The sequence below is a fragment of the Taurulus bubalis genome (assembly GCF_910589615.1).
Source record: "Taurulus bubalis genome assembly, chromosome: 1".
NCBI lineage: Eukaryota > Metazoa > Chordata > Actinopteri > Perciformes > Cottidae > Taurulus > Taurulus bubalis.
Genome location: NC_136589.1, coordinates 27,134,271 through 27,156,166, shown reverse-complemented (window position 1 = coordinate 27,156,166; position 21,896 = coordinate 27,134,271). Strand labels below are relative to the sequence as shown.

Below are 21,896 nucleotides of genomic sequence, written 5' to 3'. Positions count from 1 at the left end.
TTATTTTATCGTCCTAACTGAAATGTTGCTGTTTATGCAGACGTTTATGTAATCTGTACTGACAGAAACCATATAATTCGGATCTCCATCGAAAATGCCGCAGGCAGTGCATGCCAGGGAGCCCTGGAGTTGAATAATGGCGTCCTCCGACCACTCTAGGGCAATGTAACATTGTGGCTTACAATCTTTCATTTCCTGTTTGTACACAAGGAACCCACGACAGTTGAGAGCCTTCTCCACACTGACAGGCTGTATGAACGGTTCTCAAATCGTCTGGACATCAAGGATTTATTGACGTTTTGAACAGGCATCGACAACTACTTCCTTCTCGGTCATTCTCTTGTCTGTTGTCCTCGCTTTAAGTGTCCCACATTGCACAGCCTCACACGCTTGTAATGAATCTTCAGCAAACCGTTATGTTTGCAATCTTTCAAAAGATACTGACAAAGAAAATGTAAAAAAGAGGTGAATCAATCGAGAATTGGTCCTGAAAGGCCACTTTACGACATCTGTCTCGTGTATATCACCAGATAATTCAGACACCAGTTAATCTTGCAGCCCTGTATTCGGATGTTGCGCGAGGCAATTGTTTCTGGTTTGTTTACAATCCACGTTTTCAGGGGAAAATACAGATACAACTCTGGCTTTTATTCATGCTTTTTAAATATCAGAGCAAACTCTGACACTCAAATCTAATCCCATTTGATCGAGAAAAGCCTTACGTTTTTAGTTTTTACATCAAACGGGTGTTTGTCACAAATCCCCCTTCTGTCCTTTCATGAGTTGTCCAGTGTCTTCTATCATATACTATAATGGCCCCAGTCATTTCCAATAACCAACATTGGTTTAATTTAGTCTAATACAGGGCTGTCGTTGTTTGGTACTGGAGATTGGTTATCTCACTTTCTTGTCGTAGATGTCGACTACCTGGAATGTGTGCTCCTTTTGCCTGTTGGGGAAAATACCTGCGAGATCGTGCAATTGTTGCATGAATGTGTACCTGTGTCTGTGCGTTTAGATACTGAAGAATCATTACTTTATATAGCCCGCTGCAGCAGAACAACACCAGATTCAGATTCCTTAAGGTCAAAGGTCAGAAACAACAACAGCAGCGCAAAGGGGAAGATTGAAGGAATTCCGAGACGAGGTAAAGGTAGAAAAGGGTTTCAGATTCTAGTTAATCCCCCTAATGTCTTCTCTCCCATCTCCTCTCCTCAGCGGATCAGCACTGCGAGTGGCGACGGCAGACATTACTGCTACCCCCACTTCACCTGCGCCGTGGACACAGAGAACATCCGGCGGGTGTTCAACGACTGCCGGGACATCATCCAGAGAATGCACCTGCGGCAGTACGAACTCTTGTGATGGGAGACCGCCTCCGTCAGCCTTCTGTGTTTTTCTCCATCATTCTGCATCCTTGACGAACCCTTCTTTCTCTTCCTCCTCCTTCATCTTTCCTCCTCACCCCTCGTCCCCAAGAGAAACCCTGACCACCCCTCCTGTCGAGGACTATGAAGTACTACTGAAGTGTGTCAAATCCTCTTCCTCTTCTTAACTCCTTAGCATTTTGTACTTCTTCTTTTATTTTTCTCTCTCTCTCTCTCTCTGAGACCGATTCATCCCCATTTCACCGACTGTGAGAGGAAGGTTGGGGAACAAAGTTGTTGCGTGCCGCTTCTTGTTTTCTTCTTTTTCTTTTAATCCTTCCTTTTGAATGCGTTTTTTTTGTTTGTCATTCCACTAAGCCTTGGGCTACCTCCTTTTTTTGCCCCTTTGTGTCCTTCTGTTTTTTTTGTCATTGGACCTGGGTGTGGATACATAAAAACACACCTACAGGACCTCAGTGTAGAGGCAGTGTGTGTGTGTGTGTGTGTGTATGTGTGCGTGCGTGTGCGTACGCATGCGCGTGATGAAGAGGAGGAATGCCATGTGTGCGAGCACCTGTGTGTGTGTGTGTGTGTGTGTGTGTGTGTGTGTGTGTGTGTGTGTATATGTTTGTTTGTGTGTCACCTGCCGGTTAAAGCTGGCATCGCCACCATGACCTTTGCCCCCTTTTTTTGCCCTGTCACCCCCTCTGACCTGCTTCTTCTCTCCGTGTGGGCGGCGACTGGACGACACCGGAGAGCAACGGGAGTGGACAGAGGGGAACCAAGTGGATGAAGAGATAAATGCACTTTGCATCAGGTTCCTTAATAACTTTTTTTGTTGTTGTTTTTTCTCCAGAGGAAGCATACACACAATGTAGCATCACAATATTTATTACCCTGTCACGATGTTAGCTTGCCGAGCTGCAGGGTGCACCGAGCAGCCGAGAGACATGCGGAGTGAAAGATTAAAGTGGGAGTGGGGCAGGAAATACGACGACACGAAGAAGGATTTAAATGAAGGAAAAGGGACTGAGCTCTCTGCACCTTAGCCCTGCTGCCTCCACGGACTCGGACCTGCCTCCTTTTTCCACACAAACCATCCTTTTAGCTTAGAAATACTGATAGGAGGGGAGGGTGGTAGGGGGACGGGAGAGAAAAATGTATTGTTCTCTTTTTTTCTTTTTTTTTTAACTTGTACACTGTGCAAGGTTGAATTATCCTGTACAGACTGTAAAATGTAATATTATTTTGTACAACTTAATTGAAAGAAAAACAAATCTACTTGTAGATCTTTGTGCCTTGATTATGGCTGTACCTGTAAATGAGCTCAGATGTAAGTATGTTTTCGACTGCGCTGTACAGCTTGATGTCAATCTCTATCAGCAGCGGAAGACTGCGGGTAGGGGACTTTCTCTGTAGAGTTTAGTTTTTTCTGGTTTATAAAAAAAAGGAAATGCTGTTTAGTAAAAAATAAAAAATAGGGAAAAAAATCCTAAAAACCTGTATACATTATGCAAATTAACCACTTACCTGCAGTGAAGACCAGATGTTGCAGCGCCATGCCTTTTATTTTTATTTTTTTTCTTCCTTTTCTTTTTCCTCTTTTTTTAATTTGTATTTCTTTTGAATTTCACAGCTTTAAACAAACATTGGAAATCCATTGAAAGTGTCCAAATTGCAACCTGGTGTTGTTTTAATAGGAACCAACGTTTTTTCGATATGAAGTGTGTCTGAGATCTGTACTGATGTGCGTGCCTGTGCGCATGTGTACATAAAACAAACATAGACTCACAGACGCATTGTGTGTATGTGAGGGCGAGTGTGCGTTGTGTGTAAAATTTTATAAATGTATGTACATGTAAATTTATAGGTCTATATAAATATATATGTACAATTATACATGTTTAATTATGTGTGTGCCTAGGTGTACATACCTATGTATGTATACGGTAAATATGTATACATACACACATAGGAAAGCATGTTTAGAATGGAGATGAATAAATGAGAGCGTGCAATATTAGTAATTCTTTGGTCCTTTGGAGCCATACCCAATGGCACAGGCACTATGAATGTGTGAGCAGCACCCAACAAGACAAGCTCTTCTCCTTGTACAAACAGCATCAGCCTTTTCTTCTGCTACAGTACACGTCTATCCCCAAAAGAGAGTGAACTGACTGGAGGTGCAAAAACCTTGTTTGGCCTGGGAGGATGATTAAATGACATTTTTATTTTTCTTTAAATAAAGAGGCACATTAGAGGACTTTGCTTTATTTCCATCTTGGTGTCCAGATTTGTTTCCAATGAGTTCTTTTGTTTTCGTGGATGCTTCGGTGGAGTTGATGTGAGGGGTCGTATGTTCCAGTAGCAGTAGTATGTGGGTGAGTGGGGCGATTTAGTATCTTTTCTGTGTTTCTGCAGGATTGTTTTGGTATACATTTAGGCCTTTTTCACCTTTTGACATTTTGACTTGTAAGAGGAGGAAAAGCACAGGTTTTAATAATGGCATTAAAGCTGGCTCCATTTTATTCCCTGAAAGTGGTGACAGTGAGCCAGCACGATATATATATGTGTGTGTGTGTGTGTGTGTGTGTGTGTATATATATGTATGTATATATATATATATATATATATATATTATAAATTATTATTAATTCTCTGGTTAGACGTCAGGTTACAGGTGGTCAGCGTTGCTGTACGCCGGTGAGTAGTCCCAGTACTTCACGTACATTATTTGATAAAAGTGTAGTTCAGGTGCAATAAATCCGACAGGAGTCGGGGAGACGTCTAATCAAGCGCAATAATTGAGATCACCAGTGCTCAGGGTCTTTTGTGCAGAATGTGGTCCGTTTTACTAGGGATTTTACTTTGAAAAAGTTACAGTTGTACATTTTATTACTTCACTCCTGATACAGGGAACGTCGACAAAACTGAATGTAGAACATGTTCCCATGCTTGTACTGATGGTCAAGATTCAATCTGTCCCGGTCACAAAGAAGATTAGGAGCGGACCATAAGGATACAAGTCTTCCATTACAAAAAAAAACTGCATGTCATCAATTTTCTAAAAAGGAATTGAGAACTAGACAGGATTTTTTGGGGGTTTCTTGACTAGACCTGAGGCAATTATTTATCCGTCAGTTAATTGATTGACAGAAAATGATTTGGTGACAATTTTATGAAATCCATGTTTTTGCCTTTTCAAATGTCAGGATCCTGTTTTATCTAACTTTAAAATTAGTTTATGCAAATTGTTTGTTCTTCTTTTGGACAGTAAACTAAAACAAAATGTGTGATACGCATTTTCCCAATTTGTGGATGTAGAACAAATCCTGTTATTTAAACACCTGACAAATCAAGGTACGTCATATTAAAACACATCTGATAGTTAGTACCACCACGATATACAATATAGTCTACAAATGTAGTCTCACAGTAAACGGCTTCATATCGTCCAGTCCTAAATTAAATGTAAATAGACAATTAGAAGCAGAGTCAAATGTGGACAGGAAGATGTCCCCAATGTTTTTTTATTTAAACTTTTTTTATTTGACATGATTTTGTGTTTCAATCACATTAATCATGATGTGTCCATTTCAGATCCCAATTCCTGGTTTTGAAAAGTCGACAGCGTACAGAACATCCCATGATATTTAGTATTCATCCATTGAGTGACATGGCTTCAGGTGATCAATCACTCGTTTCAACCACAACTCTATAAAAACACAGCTTTAGATTCTTATTTATTATTTACAGTTCATCAGAAATATTTCAACAACTTGGCAAAGCCCCACACAAACATTTGGCACAGAAAGTCAGCAATAAATATATTCACATATGCATCATAAAACAGCAAGAAACCTGGATGAATGATCGGACATCAACAACAGAAACAAACAGTGAGATTATCAGTGTGTTTACATCAGATCACATTAACATCAGTGAAGAGACACAAATCTGACTTTACCACCATCAGACCAGGGACAGTTGGTATTTAAACGTGTACTTATTTGAACTGTCTTACTCAATGCCGTGTGTGTTTTCTAATGATTCAGACAGTCGCAGGAAAACTGTGACTTTTCTGTGATTGAAAATCTTCCTTTTGGCCCAACATCTGTTTTGTCCCCACAGGCTATAATCACATCATCAATATCCGAAGTGATCGTCCCTTTAAGACATTTAAAACACACAATCCTTCACAGTGCCGTAAAACATTTGGACAAACGAGTCAAAGTCGTACGAATAGACTTTCGTCCCGTCCTGACGAGAGAGAACGTCACAAAATCCTCACATCTAGTATTTACCAAGTTCAACTCTCCTCTCATGGTTCTTTCCTGGTGCACTCTGGGTAATCGTAGTTCACAGAGACTTGTGCTTCCCCAGCAGGCAGAGGCTGAGACACTGCAGCAGGCCGTTCATCCACAGACAGTGAGCCAGGAACAGCAGCAGCATGCAGGCGCCGGCCGAGCAGTAAACGCCGATCACCGTGCTCTCCTCCGGCAGGAAACACTTGGCCAGAGCGTGGCTGCCGGGCGACACCGACGCCTGAGAGGGGGAGACGAGGAGGACACATGTGTTTGAGGTGATAAACAGTGTTCATTTTGGAGCATCCCCCTCTGCTGCCAGGGGGCCTCCAAGAATTTCAGATGTGAACTCCTTGGTTCTTTACTGCACATTTTGATGTTCATTGATCAGGATAAGGATGTTTAATGTCATCCAAAAAAAAGATACAACAAAATGAAGTTGCCGACTCAGCAGTCAGTTCAGCAGCAACAAGGTAAAAAGACATTACTGATTTATAACACTAAATATAAAAGATAAAACACAGGCATCAATGGCTTTAAAGTCACAAGAGTGCTTTGTTAAACTTTGTTGACTATGTTAAGATACAATACCTGATTTATTTTATTGTCCCCATAACACAATTTAATGGTGCTATTCAAAAAGTTGACATGGTCACTAGGATCCATTTGAAAAGACGAGGTCCATTTGTAGCCGTTCTGGAGCTTTTATATCACATATTTATTCGTTGTAGATATTCCTATTGCAATATGAACATGAAGTTCTGAAAGTGCTCGGAAAACTGTCTTCAAGTCCATCTGGGAAATATCTGGCTTACTTTTGTTTTTAAATCAAGTTTTGCAGTTTCGAAAGGTCAAAGAAAAAATAAAGAAGATCGACATGACAAATATGGAGCAAAGATCCTGGGATAGTTTAGTCCAAATATTTTACCACAATAACAAACCGCAGCCGACAAAAAATATTAATCTAAGAATAAATCATTTTTAAGAATCAATTTGATAGCAGAGTCACTATTTCATTGTCTTCACCATTCCTGTTTCAGGTTAAGGCCTAACGGCACTTTTTTAACTGAAAACAGCTGACTGCTGAAGTTATGAATTCACTGCGTAGACTGACCTTTGCATAGTCAAAATATTGATTATAGCTGCTTAAATTTTTTCCCGTAAAACAGAGGTGTTATTTTTCTACACAAAGAGTGATCTCATCCAGCATCATCTGTCTGCATGGTCTCTAAACAGGACTCTCCAGGTGTTGACTCCACTCACCAGAATGAAGCTGGGGTTGTTTCTGTTCCTCCAGCTGAAGGATGGCACGCTGATTTCTGGGTACTTGTTGTCATGGAGAACCTCACATCCGCTGTGGGTGTGTCCACTCAGGATGAGGCGGGGCTTAAACCACTGCAGCAGCTGAGGACAGAAATCCCACATTTACCTCAGAGGCCGGTTGCTGCTCGCTTACATCACCAGTTTCATCATCATCATCATCATCTGGGGTTTCTATACAGGATTATTTCTGACAGCAGACCATTGTGCTGTGTTTTAATTGGATGCAACCGCTCCAGCGATGTAAAACCCCCACAGTAGAGTTGGTGTGATGAGACTGCAGAGTACTCACCCTCTGTGAGGCCTCCTTCGACAACACGTCATACTTCTCTCTGAACAGCAGGTGTCGCTCTTGAGGCGGTGCAGCGTCCAGTCCTGTGCAGCCGGCATCGCTTACTCTGAACAGAGGGTAGTGCTGGAGGACCGGGAGAACATGGAAATTAATACCTTTTTATTGGTTTAATTCTAGGATGAAGTTGAGGACATTTGATATCTTGGAGGGAAAAAGATCCTGGGATAGTTTAATCCCAAAACCCCGCTAAAGCAACCACAAGCGCCCAAGAAGTTGTGTTAACACTTCACACAACAAATAAATTAAACAATAATTTAGTCGATCAACTGAAAATGAATCGTCACCAATCCATTTGATATTTCTTATTCGTCATTTATCAAGGAAAAATTAATAATTCAGATACATTATTATTGATAAATAAATGTTTTCTGGTTCAAGCTTCTGAAATGTGAGGATTTGCTGTTTTTATGGTTTGTATAATTGTATATAATTTAATATCTTTGGGTTTTGGACAACATTTGTAATTTGTACAACAGTGTGATGTTTACACTGAGTAATGTGTTAATGTTATAAAATAATAGATAGATGTTTTGTACATGTTATACACATTTATCCAAAAAACGTCTGGATCTTCACAAAACAATTTGAAATAGTATTGTTAGTTTTGAACAGTAGGTGGATGCACAGCGTTACATTTGTCCACAGTGTCGGTTAACGGGGCAACTGCTAGTCAGAAAATAGTGAAAAATGTCTTCAAACGCTTGTGTTGTTTCCGTTGGTAGAGCAGGTCAGGCCAAAAGCCAGAAGGAATTTGATTTATAGTGATGTGAAACAGATAAATGAGTTCAAACATCAAATCAACTGCTTCCATATCTGTTTAAAGGATGGAACATTCCCACTAGGCAGGTACTTTTCCACTGTGACTTGTGCTTGTGTGCCTGACTTACTAACTGAGTTAAGATCAGAGGCGGGGGCTGAATGGCAGAGAGTTAACCACACAATGGTCAGTTAGGGATGACTAATCCTACACCCTTTGTTTCTATACTGTTTATCAGCAGCACACACTCGATACACTTTGTTTACACTCTGTAATTTAACCTTCTCTGTGCAGAGAATAAACACTCCAAAGACACATTTTCTGGTCTCAAAGTTCCTTGTTTCACCCTTGTAGGACTCACTGTAATATTAAATATGTTTTCCACCACAGTGCGATTGTTTAAATCTGTCTTCACACAATATTCACATGCTCATGTGCAAGTTGAAACAGTTACTGGTCGCTGTAATCTTTCCGTAATAGATCCGTCTCATGTAAATGACGGGAGACTAAGTCCACGGTGCTCGCAGATAAGTTGAGGCTTCAGCAGAGTGGATCAAATTTTGCAGTTGTCCTTTTAGTGAGAAATTATTTTATTTCTGCGACTATCCCTCCTCTAAGGTCAGCGAGGAAAGGGAATTTTCCAACTAAGAAGTCAGTAACTTTGGAAGACAGCCAACATAGTGAAAGAGTCACTTGAAGGGCAGTTAGGACAGGAAGAACACATTCATCTTTCAATGTACATCTGAGTTTGTGATTACGGAGACAAACTTGATAAATTCCGTACTAATTCTAGAGCTTCTGATAAAGAGTGATTGTATCCTTTTCTGCTTCATGCTTTAAGACCCAAAGAGAGAACACATGCAGAGTGCACCAGCAGTTTACCTGCAACATGATGGGGGGAGTGGGAGGGTAGAGCTGCGCGCCCTCACAGCTGTCCGTCACTCCACTGCCCGACTGTGAGCTCTGCAGAAAAGACAACAAAGAGTTACCGGGCTGTCTTCTCCACGAGCTCACAATATGTCCTCAAACAACATTTGTTATTTTGTTTCCCTCCACTTCTTCTGCAGGAAGACAGAAACACAATCAGCCACCACTTTAAAAACAACCGAACATCTGCTCCAAGCACAACTGAGCTTTGGATAGAAGTGTGTGTTTTCCTTCTTCCTCCCTTGACTTGAGTCTTTCACACTACACGAGCAGCAGAGTGTGTTCAAGGTGCTGACAGCCTGAACGTGTGCAAATCAACTTCCAGAAATGTTCCCTGCACCTGAAGAGAACAGTTGAGGTCTCTGGAGAGTTTAATCAGTTCCTTCTCCACCGACTGGCAGATGGGACACCCGTCGCCGTGAAGGGCCACGCTGTTCACCAGCAGAAAACTGGAGAGAGAAGACAAATAAATAACACTGAGCAACTCTGGCATTAAGTAGGAGAGAAGACAAATCATTTTAAAATGTTCTCATTCTGGGTGCATTAAGAAAATTGGGTCGAGTGCCTTCACATTAAATCTTGTGAGGAGGAAAAGCCTTGCTGCAGTGACCTCTGTGGGTTTAAAGGTCGACTGTTGAGCGGCTGATACCAGCCCAGCGGGGTGTCTCTTGAATTTAACAGCGCGCAGCAGTGATGTGACGTTGTGCAACACTACATCACTGCTGCACAAATTATGTTTTTTTCTGGATATTTTAAGCATCTAAGGACTTTATTGTGAAAATAGATACTGCCACAGTTTGTATCAGGATTTAATACTAAATATTCGTATCATAAATACCCAGTTTTATAAACATTTCACAACATAAACATTCTAAATGGGTCCCTTTGTATTTCCTGTTCATATTTGAGGATGCAGTAAGTGGACAGGAAGTGAACAGGGACCAACGCTGTTGCTATAGCAACAGAATGGAGATGAAATGGTCTATAATGAATATAAAGTTATAGTTTAAAATTGTTTAAGTTTTAATTTTAATACCTTTTTGCATGGGTTGAATATGTATAATGAAAACATATAGTTTGGAAATAAGTAACAAATAATGTAGTCTACAATGCAAACAATAAAATATATATATATATATTTTTTTTTGTTATGCTAACATGACTATTTTAAAGTTTAAGTTTGTCATATTATATTCCTTTCTTTATGTATTATATATATATATATATATATATATATATATATATATATATATATATATATAACTCATCATATCGAAGGATGGCTGTCTATGTTGGATTCCTAAAACCATATTTTCTAAAATAAAGTGAAGAAATTATAGAATATTTGCATAAAATATCATGTCTGCCTTAAATAAAGATTAAAATAAATGACTGAAATGTAATGAAAAGAACAATGCAGGTCACCGCACAATAATTTAACTTTGCTTGTGAAAATCCTTGAAACTAGTTTAATGTACTTCTTGTGGTTTAACATTACGTTACAGTACTTTTTTATATATATACTTTTCTATTCAGTCTGTATATTAATATTCTTCTCTACTGTTTTACTGCTTATTTATATATATTTATATTACTTGTTTCTATTTTATTATTCTTTTATTCACTGTGAGCAATGCTGCTGTAATCCTGTAATTTCCCCACTGAGGGACTAATAAAGGATTATCTTATTTTATTGTATCTTATCTCATACTTTGTTTTCAGGAAAACAAGGAGAAGGTTCAAGGACTTTCAGGACTCACTAACAAACTAAAATGACTGGATGGGAAGTAGATTTTTGCAATATCAGCAGACCGTGAAAACAGGAATGCAAAGTGCTATTTGTGCCTCTGAGCAGATACTGTATCTCAGATCTCTGGAGCGTTTCACTCTGTTGTCTTATTTAAGAGCACTCTTCCTGTCACAGACTGACTCGGGGGAATTACACCTGTGACCTTCCAGTCTGATGAGTCACGTTCCTGCAGGGTCACCATGTATGTTGCAGCCACTCACTTGACTCCCTTTTTGGTGACGATCCTGGTGGAGGAAGCGTTGAAGACCTTCTCGAAGCGTTGCAGCTTGAACCAGTCCATCCTGCAGGGAGACAGACAACACGCTCACCACACGGCAATCAAAATAACCAACCTGCTGCTCAGTCTGCCACGTCTATCTGTCATACGGGGTTACAGAAGAGCTGCATGCGTCCAATTAAAGCACATATGAGCCGCTGTGTGTCTGCATAATCGCAAATTTATGAATCACACAGGCATCAAATAATAAACTGCAGGATGATTTCATGCATCTTGTTGTATTTGCTTTCACTGCTTCTTCCCCTGAGATTTTAAGAACAAGAGTTTTAAACAACAAGGGTGTTATGTACAGGACACACACACACACACACACACACACACACACACACACACACACACACACACACACACACACACACACACACACACACACACACACACACAAAGAACGCAACATCTCTGTAATATAATGCAATCCGACACAAACATGCAGGCTCAAAAATTAATAAAGTAAGACCTCTGTAATACTAGTATTGCATTATCTTGTACAGTTGATTCTGTCAGTTCTCCAGTATGTTGTCTGTAATGAAGCTTTTTGTGTTTCGATTTGTTGACAATATTTGAACATATCACCGTCTCATAAAACACATGAGACATGACCTCAGTGTCCTCGCAGATATCTACAGTATGTACCTGACCTTGTGCAGTATATCGGAGTAAAAGTCCTCCTAATTGGCTCATAATCAAATATTTCCTCAAAGATAATGCAACATTGATAAAGTCTCTTTGTTCTTATCGTCTGCTGGCTCTGCACTGTAACAGTATGAGGCTTTTATTCACATTTATTTGGCAGCCAATAGTCTTCTTTAGATATAAAAACTTTTCTTCTGGTTTTATGAAGTTATTCTGAGGTCTAACAAGTGACAAATCAAAGTCCTTCTTTTATCGCGACGCCTTTCCCTGAAATCATGTACAGCCTTATTAGAGGTATCCTGAGCCTGATGGAGTATGAAGACTAAAGGTTGAACCATAAAAACAATAATGCTGTTAAGCCTGTTCTTACTCATAATGGAAACCGATGTCATGATTGCCAACCAGTACGACCAGTTCGGTGTCAGTGGAGTGTCTGAACATCCTGTGGAAGCGCCGCACGTCATCCTCCCAGTGCTGCAGAGAGAACACAAGCACACAGTTGAGCACGGGCCTTTAATAAGACTAAACTCGCCTGGGAAGCTCATGAGAGCTAATGGGATCTCTGTGGATCGCCCAGCAGCTCTCATGGGTGCCTGTCTGAGCCGGGTGGCTTTGATTCACACTCCAGATTCAATTTTGCACCTGCAGGGGCCCAAGCCGCACACAGGAGACCTTTAATTACATCAGCGCTCTGGGTTTACGTGATGTTGTTCCTACTGATGTGTCTCCAAATGACTGCTTTGGTGCTACTTTGAATTAGGGTGGATTGACAGATGCATAAATTACAAAACAATGCTGATTTTAGGTTATACAATTTTCTTCTTTTTTTATGGTTTATATAATTTTTAAAAGAAAATAACATTAGTTGCTGCATGCCATACTTTTATTATGATTTATCTTTCTGTAAATTCAAAGCTTTGAATTATCCAAGAGGAAGCCTGAAACAATTACTTTGTTAAAGGGAACTATTCTTTATCAACCGCAGTTTCATGTACACAAAAAGGTCTGTGAATCATCGTGAGCATCCAAGTCATGATTTCTGGAAAGAGCCTTTTCAAATATATTTTATTGGTGCTCTGAGCACTGCAAGCTGAGTGCCACATAGTCCCGTTATATTGGAGAGAAGGCAAACATCTTGATATTTCCGGAACTAGGCAACTCACACCAAAACAAATAGCACGACAGGTAAGCGGAAAAAAAGAATATATATTTTAGATTTTGTCTAACTGACTGTGGTTTCAAGTTCTAAAACATGAGGATTTCCAATGTTTTTTTAAGATGTAAACCAATCAATCGAGAAAATAATTAATACATAATGCAAAAAAATCTCTATAGCTGCAGACCTTCTTCCAGTATTTATTTTTCTGAAAATGTAAAGCTTTGAGTCCTTCCTCTTGCAAAAAACATCTCACAAATTATATAAGAGATGCCAACTAACTGTGAAAATGAACGAGGGGAACATAATAGATTATTGGAGATGTTACCGTCTGCACTTGCTCAACACCTCATCTTTCTTTTCTATCTGTTTTGACGGATCACATTTGACGATCCAGTAACAGATGTGTGAGATTTCCCAGGGGATATTTTTTTCCTATAGGATGGATGAACCATGGAGAGCTGAGAGGATGCAGGTTGCTGCTGTTGCTGTTTTCCTCAAAAACCTGCAGCCTCTGGTGCCTGGATGGTACAACATGATGATGATGACCGGAGAGTGCTGGCCTCTGCTCTGTATCCACATACTGTTCTTCCACCACAACCACCACCATCATCATCATCATCATCATCATCATCATCATCATCAGCAGCAGCAGCAGCAGCAGCAGCAGCAGCACTGTGGGTTTGCAGACAAAGCAAGAAGGGAAAAAGGGAGCTCTATGTTACCTTCGGTGAGCTCCACTTGCCTTCGTCGAAGATGTCCCCGAGAATAAACACTATTTCGGGCCTGAGCAGCCACAGAGCGGTCTGGAAAGCCCTCTCCATCTGCCATTCCCTGTGCGTTTGGAGACAACAAGTAAGCGTCATGTGTTGTTTTTGTTTACAGTCCTGCAGAGCCCGGAGCACGAGCGACTGGATAGAGGAAGAGTGATGGATTGCTTTAAAAATTAAAATTAAAAATAAAATAAATAAAAAGACATTACCTCCTCAGCTTGTCGAACCAGTGTCCTCCGACGGCTCCGAGAAGGTGGGTGTCCGACAGCACCATGGCGCGGACCGCTGAGTCCATCGGCCGGCCGTCAATGCCCTCTCCGCCCCGTGCATGGCTGATCTTCGGCCAGGCGCACTTGAGGATGGTCGGGAAGTAAATGAGATACTCGCAGTAAAAGAAAGCGCCGCCGACCAGGAGAATCAGCACCAGCGCAACCATCCATCTGACGCTAAACCTCGGCATTTCGTTGTTATTCGGCGTCTGGGATGCCCTGAATTGGCGCACTGGCGGTGATGGAGCGGTCCATGAGGCATCTTCCCCTCTTCCAGACCCGACTGTTCAGGTCTCCAGCCGTGTGATGCTCATGGCAAGTTGCTCTGAGGCTCCGTGTCCCCGGTATTCAAAATATAAGATAACAAGTATAAAAAAAAAGCCTTCAGCTTGTAAAGAGACATGCAGTCGAGAGGAGCAGCAGTCTGCCGCGGATGCGCAACCAACTCGCTCCTCTCAGCTCTGAACGGTCAAGCTAGACACAGCTTTTCCGGTGGTGGTTCTTCAAAATAAAACTGCAGAAAAAAAAGATGTGTTTTAAGATGGAAGATGTGATTAGAGAAGTACTCAGATATCTTACCTCAGTAAAAGTAGTAATACCACAGTGTATCGTGGCAATTAAGTAATCTTGGCGTTTTACTTTGATTTCTTCCACCACTTGTTTGGGCACATTAAACACAACTACAGACAACTGTAACCCATAGCGCATAAGAGCAATACTTAGAATACTTTAAAAATAATCATAAGTGTAAAAAACGGTTGAGGAAGTATGCAAGTAAAAGTCCTGCATTTAAAAGTACAAAAGTAATAGCATCAAAGTATATGTTAAATACCACGAGTAAAGGCACTCACTATGCATAATGGCACGTTTTAGAATTATAGATAAAAGATGATAATTATGAATGTATTAATGTGTAAGTATCACTAATATTGCAGCTTAACATAAAACATGTGTTTTAAACTCAATAAAAAAAGAAAATCGGCCAACTTCCGGTATTTTTCTTGCGAACACCTGCTGACTTGACTGTGATTGAGGAGAGGTGGAGGGAGGGATGGCAAGACCAGATAGAGGAACAACAACACTTGAATTAAAAGTTAATAAGAAGCCATGTTATCATTTTGTAAACAATCGGACTGTTAATAAATCTGATCAGTGTTAAGATCTGACAAAATCTGGCATCCGTCCACACAAACACACAAATACTAACAGATGTAAAGGAGCCAACAACTATGGGACAAATGAGATTAAGTGATTAAGAGCTGAAATCTAATCAGCAGGAGATTGCTTGTGTGTGCAGCTATGAAACTACAAGCAGAGGAGTTTGAGCCACACAGGAAACTGCTTTAACGAAACTGTTCTAATTATAGCCTTAAGCTATACCTGCTCAACCAGTTGGTTTACGTTCACGAGTCATGCATGTTCTTGTTAATGATCTGCTTTTGCATGCAAAGAGGGGCCCCTTTACTCACATCCTGTCTTCCCTTTGACCCTCCCTAAAACACATGTTGAAATGTATGTTCAGCACAAGATTTGACTCGTGCAGAATGAGGAAGCTGCAGGAGGGGAAAGTAGAGCACTGCAACATCAGCACGGTGGGGAAACGGACGCATGACAACATGACTACAGGGAGAGGCATCTCAGTTTTCAGACTTGTTATTTGTTTGTGATCAGGAATGATTCTTTTTGTCTCTAGAAACCGAAAAAAGAGGGTGGAGCCTCAAAACTCTGCACCCCTCCAGATGTTGAGCCTGGCTTTGCTCCACTCACAGTCTTAGAGGACATTGAGAGTATTTGCTTTAAATTGTAGACTGACTTTCAAATGTAGGACTTTGTTGTAAACCTTGAAACTGATTACCAAAGTTGTCCTGTGAGTAGAAAGGATAAAGCACTAATACCAACAAACCCACACCAAGTCTTTTACGTTGGGAACTAAAAAGATTTTTCACACAGAGAAACTCAAAAGCTGGGAGAGGCCAGAGCTTTAGTTTCTCCTGTGGGTCAAACTACGAACTCATTAATAAAACATAACCTAAAACTGCTGGGCGCTGTAGCAAATGTTACAGTTTAACGAAATAGGAAATAGTGCATTTGTTGGACACTATTTCAGCCATGGATTAATACACATTGATGTGTTTTTTATGTTGTTTTTGGACAACACATGTGGCACAGAAGAATATGTCCACATAAAGGATTCTTGGATCAGTTCATCGCTGACAAAAAATATCACGCTTCATTAACGCAACAACTGAAGCCGACAAAGAAGACATTTCCATAAGTCAAGTTTGCATGTCAGGAAATGACACACCGCTCGTGTTATAGGGAAGTGGTGAAAGTATCTGCTGGTTCTGCTGGTTCTCTGTGATACGGATTTGATTCATGTTAACTCTCCATGGTCAGCTCATTATAAGATGCATGTGCAGATGTTACGCAGTGTGTGTCAAAAGAGAAGTGTAACTGTAAGATCCCCTTTCCTGAGACCTGCCAACGCTGTTTAACAACAGCTGAATTTAAAAGTGAGAGCCCGTCCGTCATTTAAAGGAGTGATACAAGTAGTAGTGGAGAACCAGCAGTTTTTGCACTGTGTTTTTTTATTTTTTATTAGATATTTTAAGGTCGAAATTTAATTCAGGAGGAGCAGGTCAACTATCCAGGTTGCCATTTTCTGGCCTAAGAATGTGTTAGAATATGTATTTAAATGCAGTGTCTGAATGTGGTTCAGCTTGTAAAAGAGAGTTAGAGTTAGATGAGAAGACACTATGTCGGGTAAATAAGTAGCTAGAGCCAAAGGTAACACAATCCTTAGAAATTCACTATTTAACATGTTCCCTTTAATTTGTTTTTCATGGGCTGAACTAATTGCCCGGCAACCATCTGAGACTCTTGTAAGTTAATGCTCCTGTTCAAGATATATTTTGGCAAATACCTCCTATATAATGCAAATAACTGCAAGTTCTTCAACAAATACAACAAATAAATGATTTTCCTCAAATAATTCTTTTCAAATGATAAAAATTAGTTTCAATGTCTAAAAAAACAGAGCCATGACAAAACTAAAGTATTTCTATCAGTTTAATAAGACACTATGTTACAACAGGGTCTCCATATGCACAGTTTTTCTCAATACCTAGGTTGAACCAATTGCCTTTTCCTCCTTTATAGGCACTGGTGACTATTCTTGCCCAGCCGTGTTCTCCCTGAAAACAAAACAAAACAAACATTTGTATTCTGCATGCAGGAAACCAGTCAGTGAAACCACTGGCTTGCAACCTAACGAATAAGAGAGTGAATTCATGACTTGTAAAGTAGTGCGGTGAGCACATTTTAGCTACAGATCGGATTCATGTCAGACTGAAAGCAGGCAGGGTGGGGTGCAGAGAGAGCAAGAGACAGAGAGAGAGAGAGAGAGAGAGTAAGACAAACCCAAAACTCTCCCCAGGAGTTCCTGACGATCCAGTACTCGGCCTCGTCCTCCGCCACACCCCAACCAGCCACAGAGACAATGTGATTGGGCAAAGACAGGGGGTGAAACTCTGAGAAGATCCCTCCAGTATATTCCTCCAGGCCGCCGGTGGCCATCAAGGCACAACTGAAAGACAGAGTGGAGCATTTCACGAGTCTTAATCTTCTTTTCGTGGAAAGGGCAGTGCTTTTGGGCTGTAAAAGCAGGAACCAACATTGATCTGGTAACTTAAATGTGTCTCATGCAGTGTGGGAACTTTGAGTGCTAAGTGTCACATGCAGTTTTCTGATCTAAATTTGCAGTCAGATGTTGTTCCTGTTGTTTTCAACACAACTAGACATATTTTATACTTATTGTCAAACTGAGATTTCTCATTTTGTTTTAAATTCTTCATGTTAGAATATTGTTAGCTCATATATTTCAAATGACAACTCATGAAAAAGTTGTTTTAACTTAATCTGCAGGTATTAGAAAAGCATATTTATAAGACCCTGTTCATACTGCATGGATTTAATTTAAAGACTAAAGCTGTCACAGCCAGAACTTTACTGAAGTAATAACAGCGAATGAAAGATATTAAGCTATAAATGGACAGGTTAAGGAAAATAATACAATTGTTGGGTGATATAAGTCTAAGTTGTGTTTATTAATAAAGTGGATACATTGTGAAACATCTGTCTGAATGTAAGATACAAGATCAATAGTTCACTGTATTTTAATATTTATGTAAGTAAAATAAAATTATACTCCTGTTGCTACTTTTCTCAGAGTTTTTTAAATGATAAAATATGTATCTACTAATAAAAACGTCACTATGATGAAGAATCGCTGTGAAAGGTTCAGGCTGAATCACTTCACACAGTGTGTAGGTGGATGGATAATTAGAAAATGACTGGGGAGGATGACTTACTCTACCTGATGGGCCCATTGGTGTAAATTTCCGCTTTTATCTTGTCTCTCCCAGAAACCTTTCCATAGTCGCCCACTTTCCAAATAGTGTAGTTCTTCACGATGGCACAGGATTCAAAGAAGGAGCAGGTGCCACACTGGTTGAACTGCTCACACTCTAAAACAAATGAGATAATCTATAATGATTCACAGAGCAGTGCAACGCTTACCCTGCAATTCCATTCATTTTCCATAAAGATAATTTCTTTATTTCCAGTATACTGTTACAATGTGATGTAAAAAGCAATATCGCCCAATGTGTTTACTTTGAGACTCAGAGCAGCTGCTTTGAAGCCCAACTGCAACCCACAATGCTGATTACACTTCCTACGATAATATCCGGTGTATATTTTTTTTCCACTTACCATTTAACCATAAGAGAGTCTCATTACAATAGCATGGATATGAATATGCTGCTATATATACAGTATAACAGCCTCCACTTCTTTGACTTTCCATCAGATTGTGGAACCTGGATGCAGGGAACTGATACCAATGAGCCACAAGAGTGTTAGTGAGGTCCGGCACTGATGTTGGTGATCAGGCCCGGCTCGCAGTCTGCGTTCCACTTCATCCTGAAGATGGTGGGTTGAGGTCGGAGCTTTGTGAAAACCCATTTCATTTCGAAGCTCGCTTTGTGCACAGGGGTTTTGTTATGTTGAAACAGAAAACTGTTGGCACAAAGCTGGAGCCACACTTTGGTATAAAATATCATTGTATGCTGTCATATTAATATGTACCCCACTGGAACTAAAGGGTCCAATTCTAAACCATTTAAAAAAAGACCAGAGTGTCCACATAGTTCTGACCCTATAGTGTAAAATCAACAACAGACAGAATGATCAGACTAAGATAGAAATTGTATATTTGTATACTTTGGTTTTTGGCTTGGTAGTTGTTGCAGGTTTCATCAGGAATGCCTCTCTCGTGTGCGTAGGCATAGACCTTCAGGTGATCTCCTCCGTAACAAGAGCCCGCCCCTCCACAGTCTATCACGTTCTGGACTGACAGGTAGGCCGACGGCCACACCCCTCCACGCTTGACGTTGATACGGTCTTGGAGAAAAGAATGACAATGACAAATGGACAAATGGACAAATGTTCAAATGGTAAAATGTAGTCAAGTGATCAGAGTCTTTGCTTTCACTTGGGTGGACGTCCAGAAATTGCTCAATATAACACGTAACAATATGCATGCTGTATATAACATTTCTTACATCAGTCCCAGTTTATGTCTATCCCTCTATTTCCATCTTGTCTTATCTCCTCCCTCCTCCACCCCCACATGATTACCAGCGAGTGCACTGGTGGCTCCCATGGCCCAGCAGGACCCACAGTACTGGGGGATGTGCTGGTTCCGTGTGACGCTCACATAATTCTTCCCCTCGATGTTCCTCCAGTCCCAGGACGGAGGAAGGTCCGACACCTTCACATACTCATGTGGGCGGGGCCGTGTCCTGAAATAAGCAAAAAGATGAGGCTCATATCCAGTTTGTTTATATCTTCGATAGGAATCAGCACCAAGCACAGTAATCTTGTAGGAATATAGACACATCAATATATTTGTGATGTAGAAACGTATGATATTGCAGAAAAGTCATGTTTCAATTAGATGCCCCTCCCACTTTCTTGGAGGCTGTTCCGAGGGCTGACATCGTAGGGTCGTTAGCTTGATTAAGCTCACCTGGGCCTTTTGGTTGTGCGCCTCTGACGCCTCTGCAGATTTGTTATCTGTGTTAGTTTTAAGTGTAACCATGCGTGGATTTCCTCCTGGTCACATTCCCTGAGCCAGTTTGTGACAAATGGGGGCTGGTCTGGGATGCCAACCAATTTGGTCAGATTAAATGTAGCCTTAATGTGACAAATGAGGCTTAATTATTGGTACCAATCTGGTTTGTTTATGCTAAAATGAGTTTTCAGCATTTTTTTTCAGTTCAGATTTAAATGCCTCTGGTATTTAGCATGGTGACGGAGAATTTTGGGGACAGGATTTTTGTTTGGTTACTTTTGTGGAGTTCATTTCTGTTGTTCGAGCGGAGCAGCATCTGTCCCCACCTTCTCTTCTTTACAAACCAAATATTTTTTTTGTTTTTACTTAAGTGCTTGTAACTCTGAGTATGGTCACATCTTGGTTGGTAGATCCCATGCATTCAGCCAGCACTTGTAGGCTGAAGTTGTTGTTCCCAACATCTTGGTTGGTAGATCCCATGCATTCAGCCAGCACTTGTAGGCTGAAGTTGTTGTTCCCAACATCTTGAGAGCATTTCCTTTTTTTCTTTTCTTCTGCAAGGCCACCAGCTTCTGGTTGTCTTTTGGTAGAATCGGTTCATAAGTGTCCTCCACCAGGGACGAGGGTTGGAACTAGTTGGATGGGGGCCGGGGAACCTGGGTTCTGTGGCAGCTTTGATTTTTAGTTGTTCCAGTATTTGATTTTGCAGGTTAGATACCTTCAACATACTGTACATACTGTGAAAAAGTGAATCAGAACCCGTTGGTCTGGTCTTGTGTTAACTTGCTCTGAGCCTGGCATGCGTCAAGGTGCTTAGGTTCATTGTTGCTGTAGAGTTTGGTTTCTGCTTTGTGTTTTCTTTGAATGACTAGCGAGTGAGCATTTTGTTTAGAGGAACTCAAGGTGATTCCAGTTGTCTGTGGATTATCTCTAATTGTTGTGAATAAGCATTGCAGTTTGCTTTGTCTAGCTGGAGGTTATGTGTTGGACACTTTGGCTTGAACCATATTGGCTGTTGAATTACACTATTTTTATTTCATTTAAATATGTTTCACTTTCACCTATTTTGAGGAAATGCTTTGAAACTATCCTCCATATTTTCTCATCCTCAAGTTGCTCCCTGGGTTTTAAGGCTTCCGAGTTAATATGTAGCTAACTGGTTAGTAGAATAAAGCAAAAAGTAGCAAACCATGTAAAGTACTCTAGTACAAGCTAATGTTACTCTTTGAGTAACGCAAAATAGTTACGTAACATTAGTGACGTAAGAGTTACGTTACATTTTACAACTGACTAATGTTTACTTACTATAAACTCACTCCTGTATGCTGTGAAATACTTCAAAACAGTACGCGTGCACTTCATAACAGTATTTTCCAAACGGTAGGTACATAAAGTAATATGATGGTAACAGTTGAGGTATCTGAGGACCACACGATGGTCCACTCGGGAGATAAACAAGTCCACATTAACCGTCAGCCACTTACTTGACAGAGTCGGGTCTGTCGTCGGTGAAGGGTTTATAACAAGACTCGGATGTAAGTCTGGAGGAGCTGATATGCAAAGAAAATGACGCTAAGCAAAACAGCAGTGGCACGTTTGTTATTGTAGACGCCATGTTGGATCTCCTTCTCGCCTTCACGTGACGTGCACACATCGCCCCCTGTCGGTAGCGGGGACAACCCGCACGTCATAGTGACGTGCAGAATTTTCACTTGCAGAAAAAAACTTTATACATGAATGTGTGTTACTAGGTCTTACAATTATACAACATGCATTATTTAATTGTTTTATTCATATTTAGAGACTAAAGCTGTC

The 21,896-nt window shown here is 40.6% G+C and overlaps 3 protein-coding genes across 4 annotated transcripts in view; 1 reads left to right on the top strand and 2 right to left on the bottom strand.

Annotated features, from left to right (window-relative positions):
* The window catches only part of LOC306734830 (guanine nucleotide-binding protein G(olf) subunit alpha), a gene marked incomplete at its 5' end in the record, with an annotated part of 44,964 nt that extends 43,203 nt beyond the window's left edge, over nt 1-1,761 (top strand). For both annotated transcript variants that reach the window (XM_079216230.1, XM_079216231.1), the window contains one exon: nt 1,219-1,761. In XM_079216230.1, coding sequence (XP_079072356.1) covers nt 1,219-1,365 — 147 coding nt within the window. In that variant the 3' untranslated portion in view covers nt 1,366-1,761. The remainder of the gene's footprint in view (nt 1-1,218) is intronic.
* A 3,127-nt stretch (nt 1,762-4,888) lies between these two features.
* On the bottom strand, nt 4,889-14,390 carry mppe1 (metallophosphoesterase 1). Its single transcript, XM_079214881.1, has 9 exons — nt 13,886-14,390; nt 13,629-13,737; nt 12,118-12,221; nt 11,038-11,118; nt 9,368-9,476; nt 8,983-9,063; nt 7,284-7,406; nt 6,935-7,075; nt 4,889-5,912 (listed from the first exon to the last, which is right to left on the bottom strand). The coding sequence occupies exons 1-9, from the start codon at nt 14,134-14,136 to the stop codon at nt 5,727-5,729; spliced, it is 1,185 nt and encodes a 394-aa protein (XP_079071007.1). The 5' UTR covers nt 14,137-14,390; the 3' UTR covers nt 4,889-5,726.
* Nucleotides 14,391-16,892: 2,502 nt separating this feature from the next.
* On the bottom strand, nt 16,893-21,699 carry LOC306735052 (cathepsin Z). The gene is made up of 6 exons (XM_079216486.1): nt 21,566-21,699; nt 19,646-19,809; nt 19,229-19,408; nt 18,321-18,471; nt 17,366-17,531; nt 16,893-17,139 (listed from the first exon to the last, which is right to left on the bottom strand). Exons 1-6 carry the CDS (start codon nt 21,694-21,696, stop codon nt 17,026-17,028), a joined length of 906 nt encoding a protein of 301 aa, XP_079072612.1. The 5' UTR covers nt 21,697-21,699; the 3' UTR covers nt 16,893-17,025.
* Between the last annotated feature and the right edge of the window lie 197 nt (nt 21,700-21,896).

Excerpts from the sequence above, each read along its gene's own strand:
- mppe1 (XM_079214881.1), bottom strand. The coding sequence starts at position 14,136 with ATGCCGAGGTTTAGCGTCAGATGGATGGTTGCGCTGGTGCTGATTCTC. Across the intron at positions 9,064-9,367 it reads ACCTCAACTGTTCTCTTCAG|AGCTCACAGTCGGGCAGTGG; the intron begins GTGCAGGGAACA and ends TCTTTTCTGCAG. Across the intron at positions 5,913-6,934 it reads ACAACCCCAGCTTCATTCTG|GCGTCGGTGTCGCCCGGCAG; the intron begins GTGAGTGGAGTC and ends TCCCCCTCTCAG.
- LOC306735052 (XM_079216486.1), bottom strand. The coding sequence starts at position 21,696 with ATGGCGTCTACAATAACAAACGTGCCACTGCTGTTTTGCTTAGCGTCA. Across the intron at positions 17,532-18,320 it reads TACACCAATGGGCCCATCAG|TTGTGCCTTGATGGCCACCG; the intron begins GTAGAGTAAGTC and ends TCTGTCTTTCAG. Across the intron at positions 17,140-17,365 it reads ACTCCTGGGGAGAGTTTTGG|GGAGAACACGGCTGGGCAAG; the intron begins GTTTGTCTTACT and ends TTTTGTTTTCAG.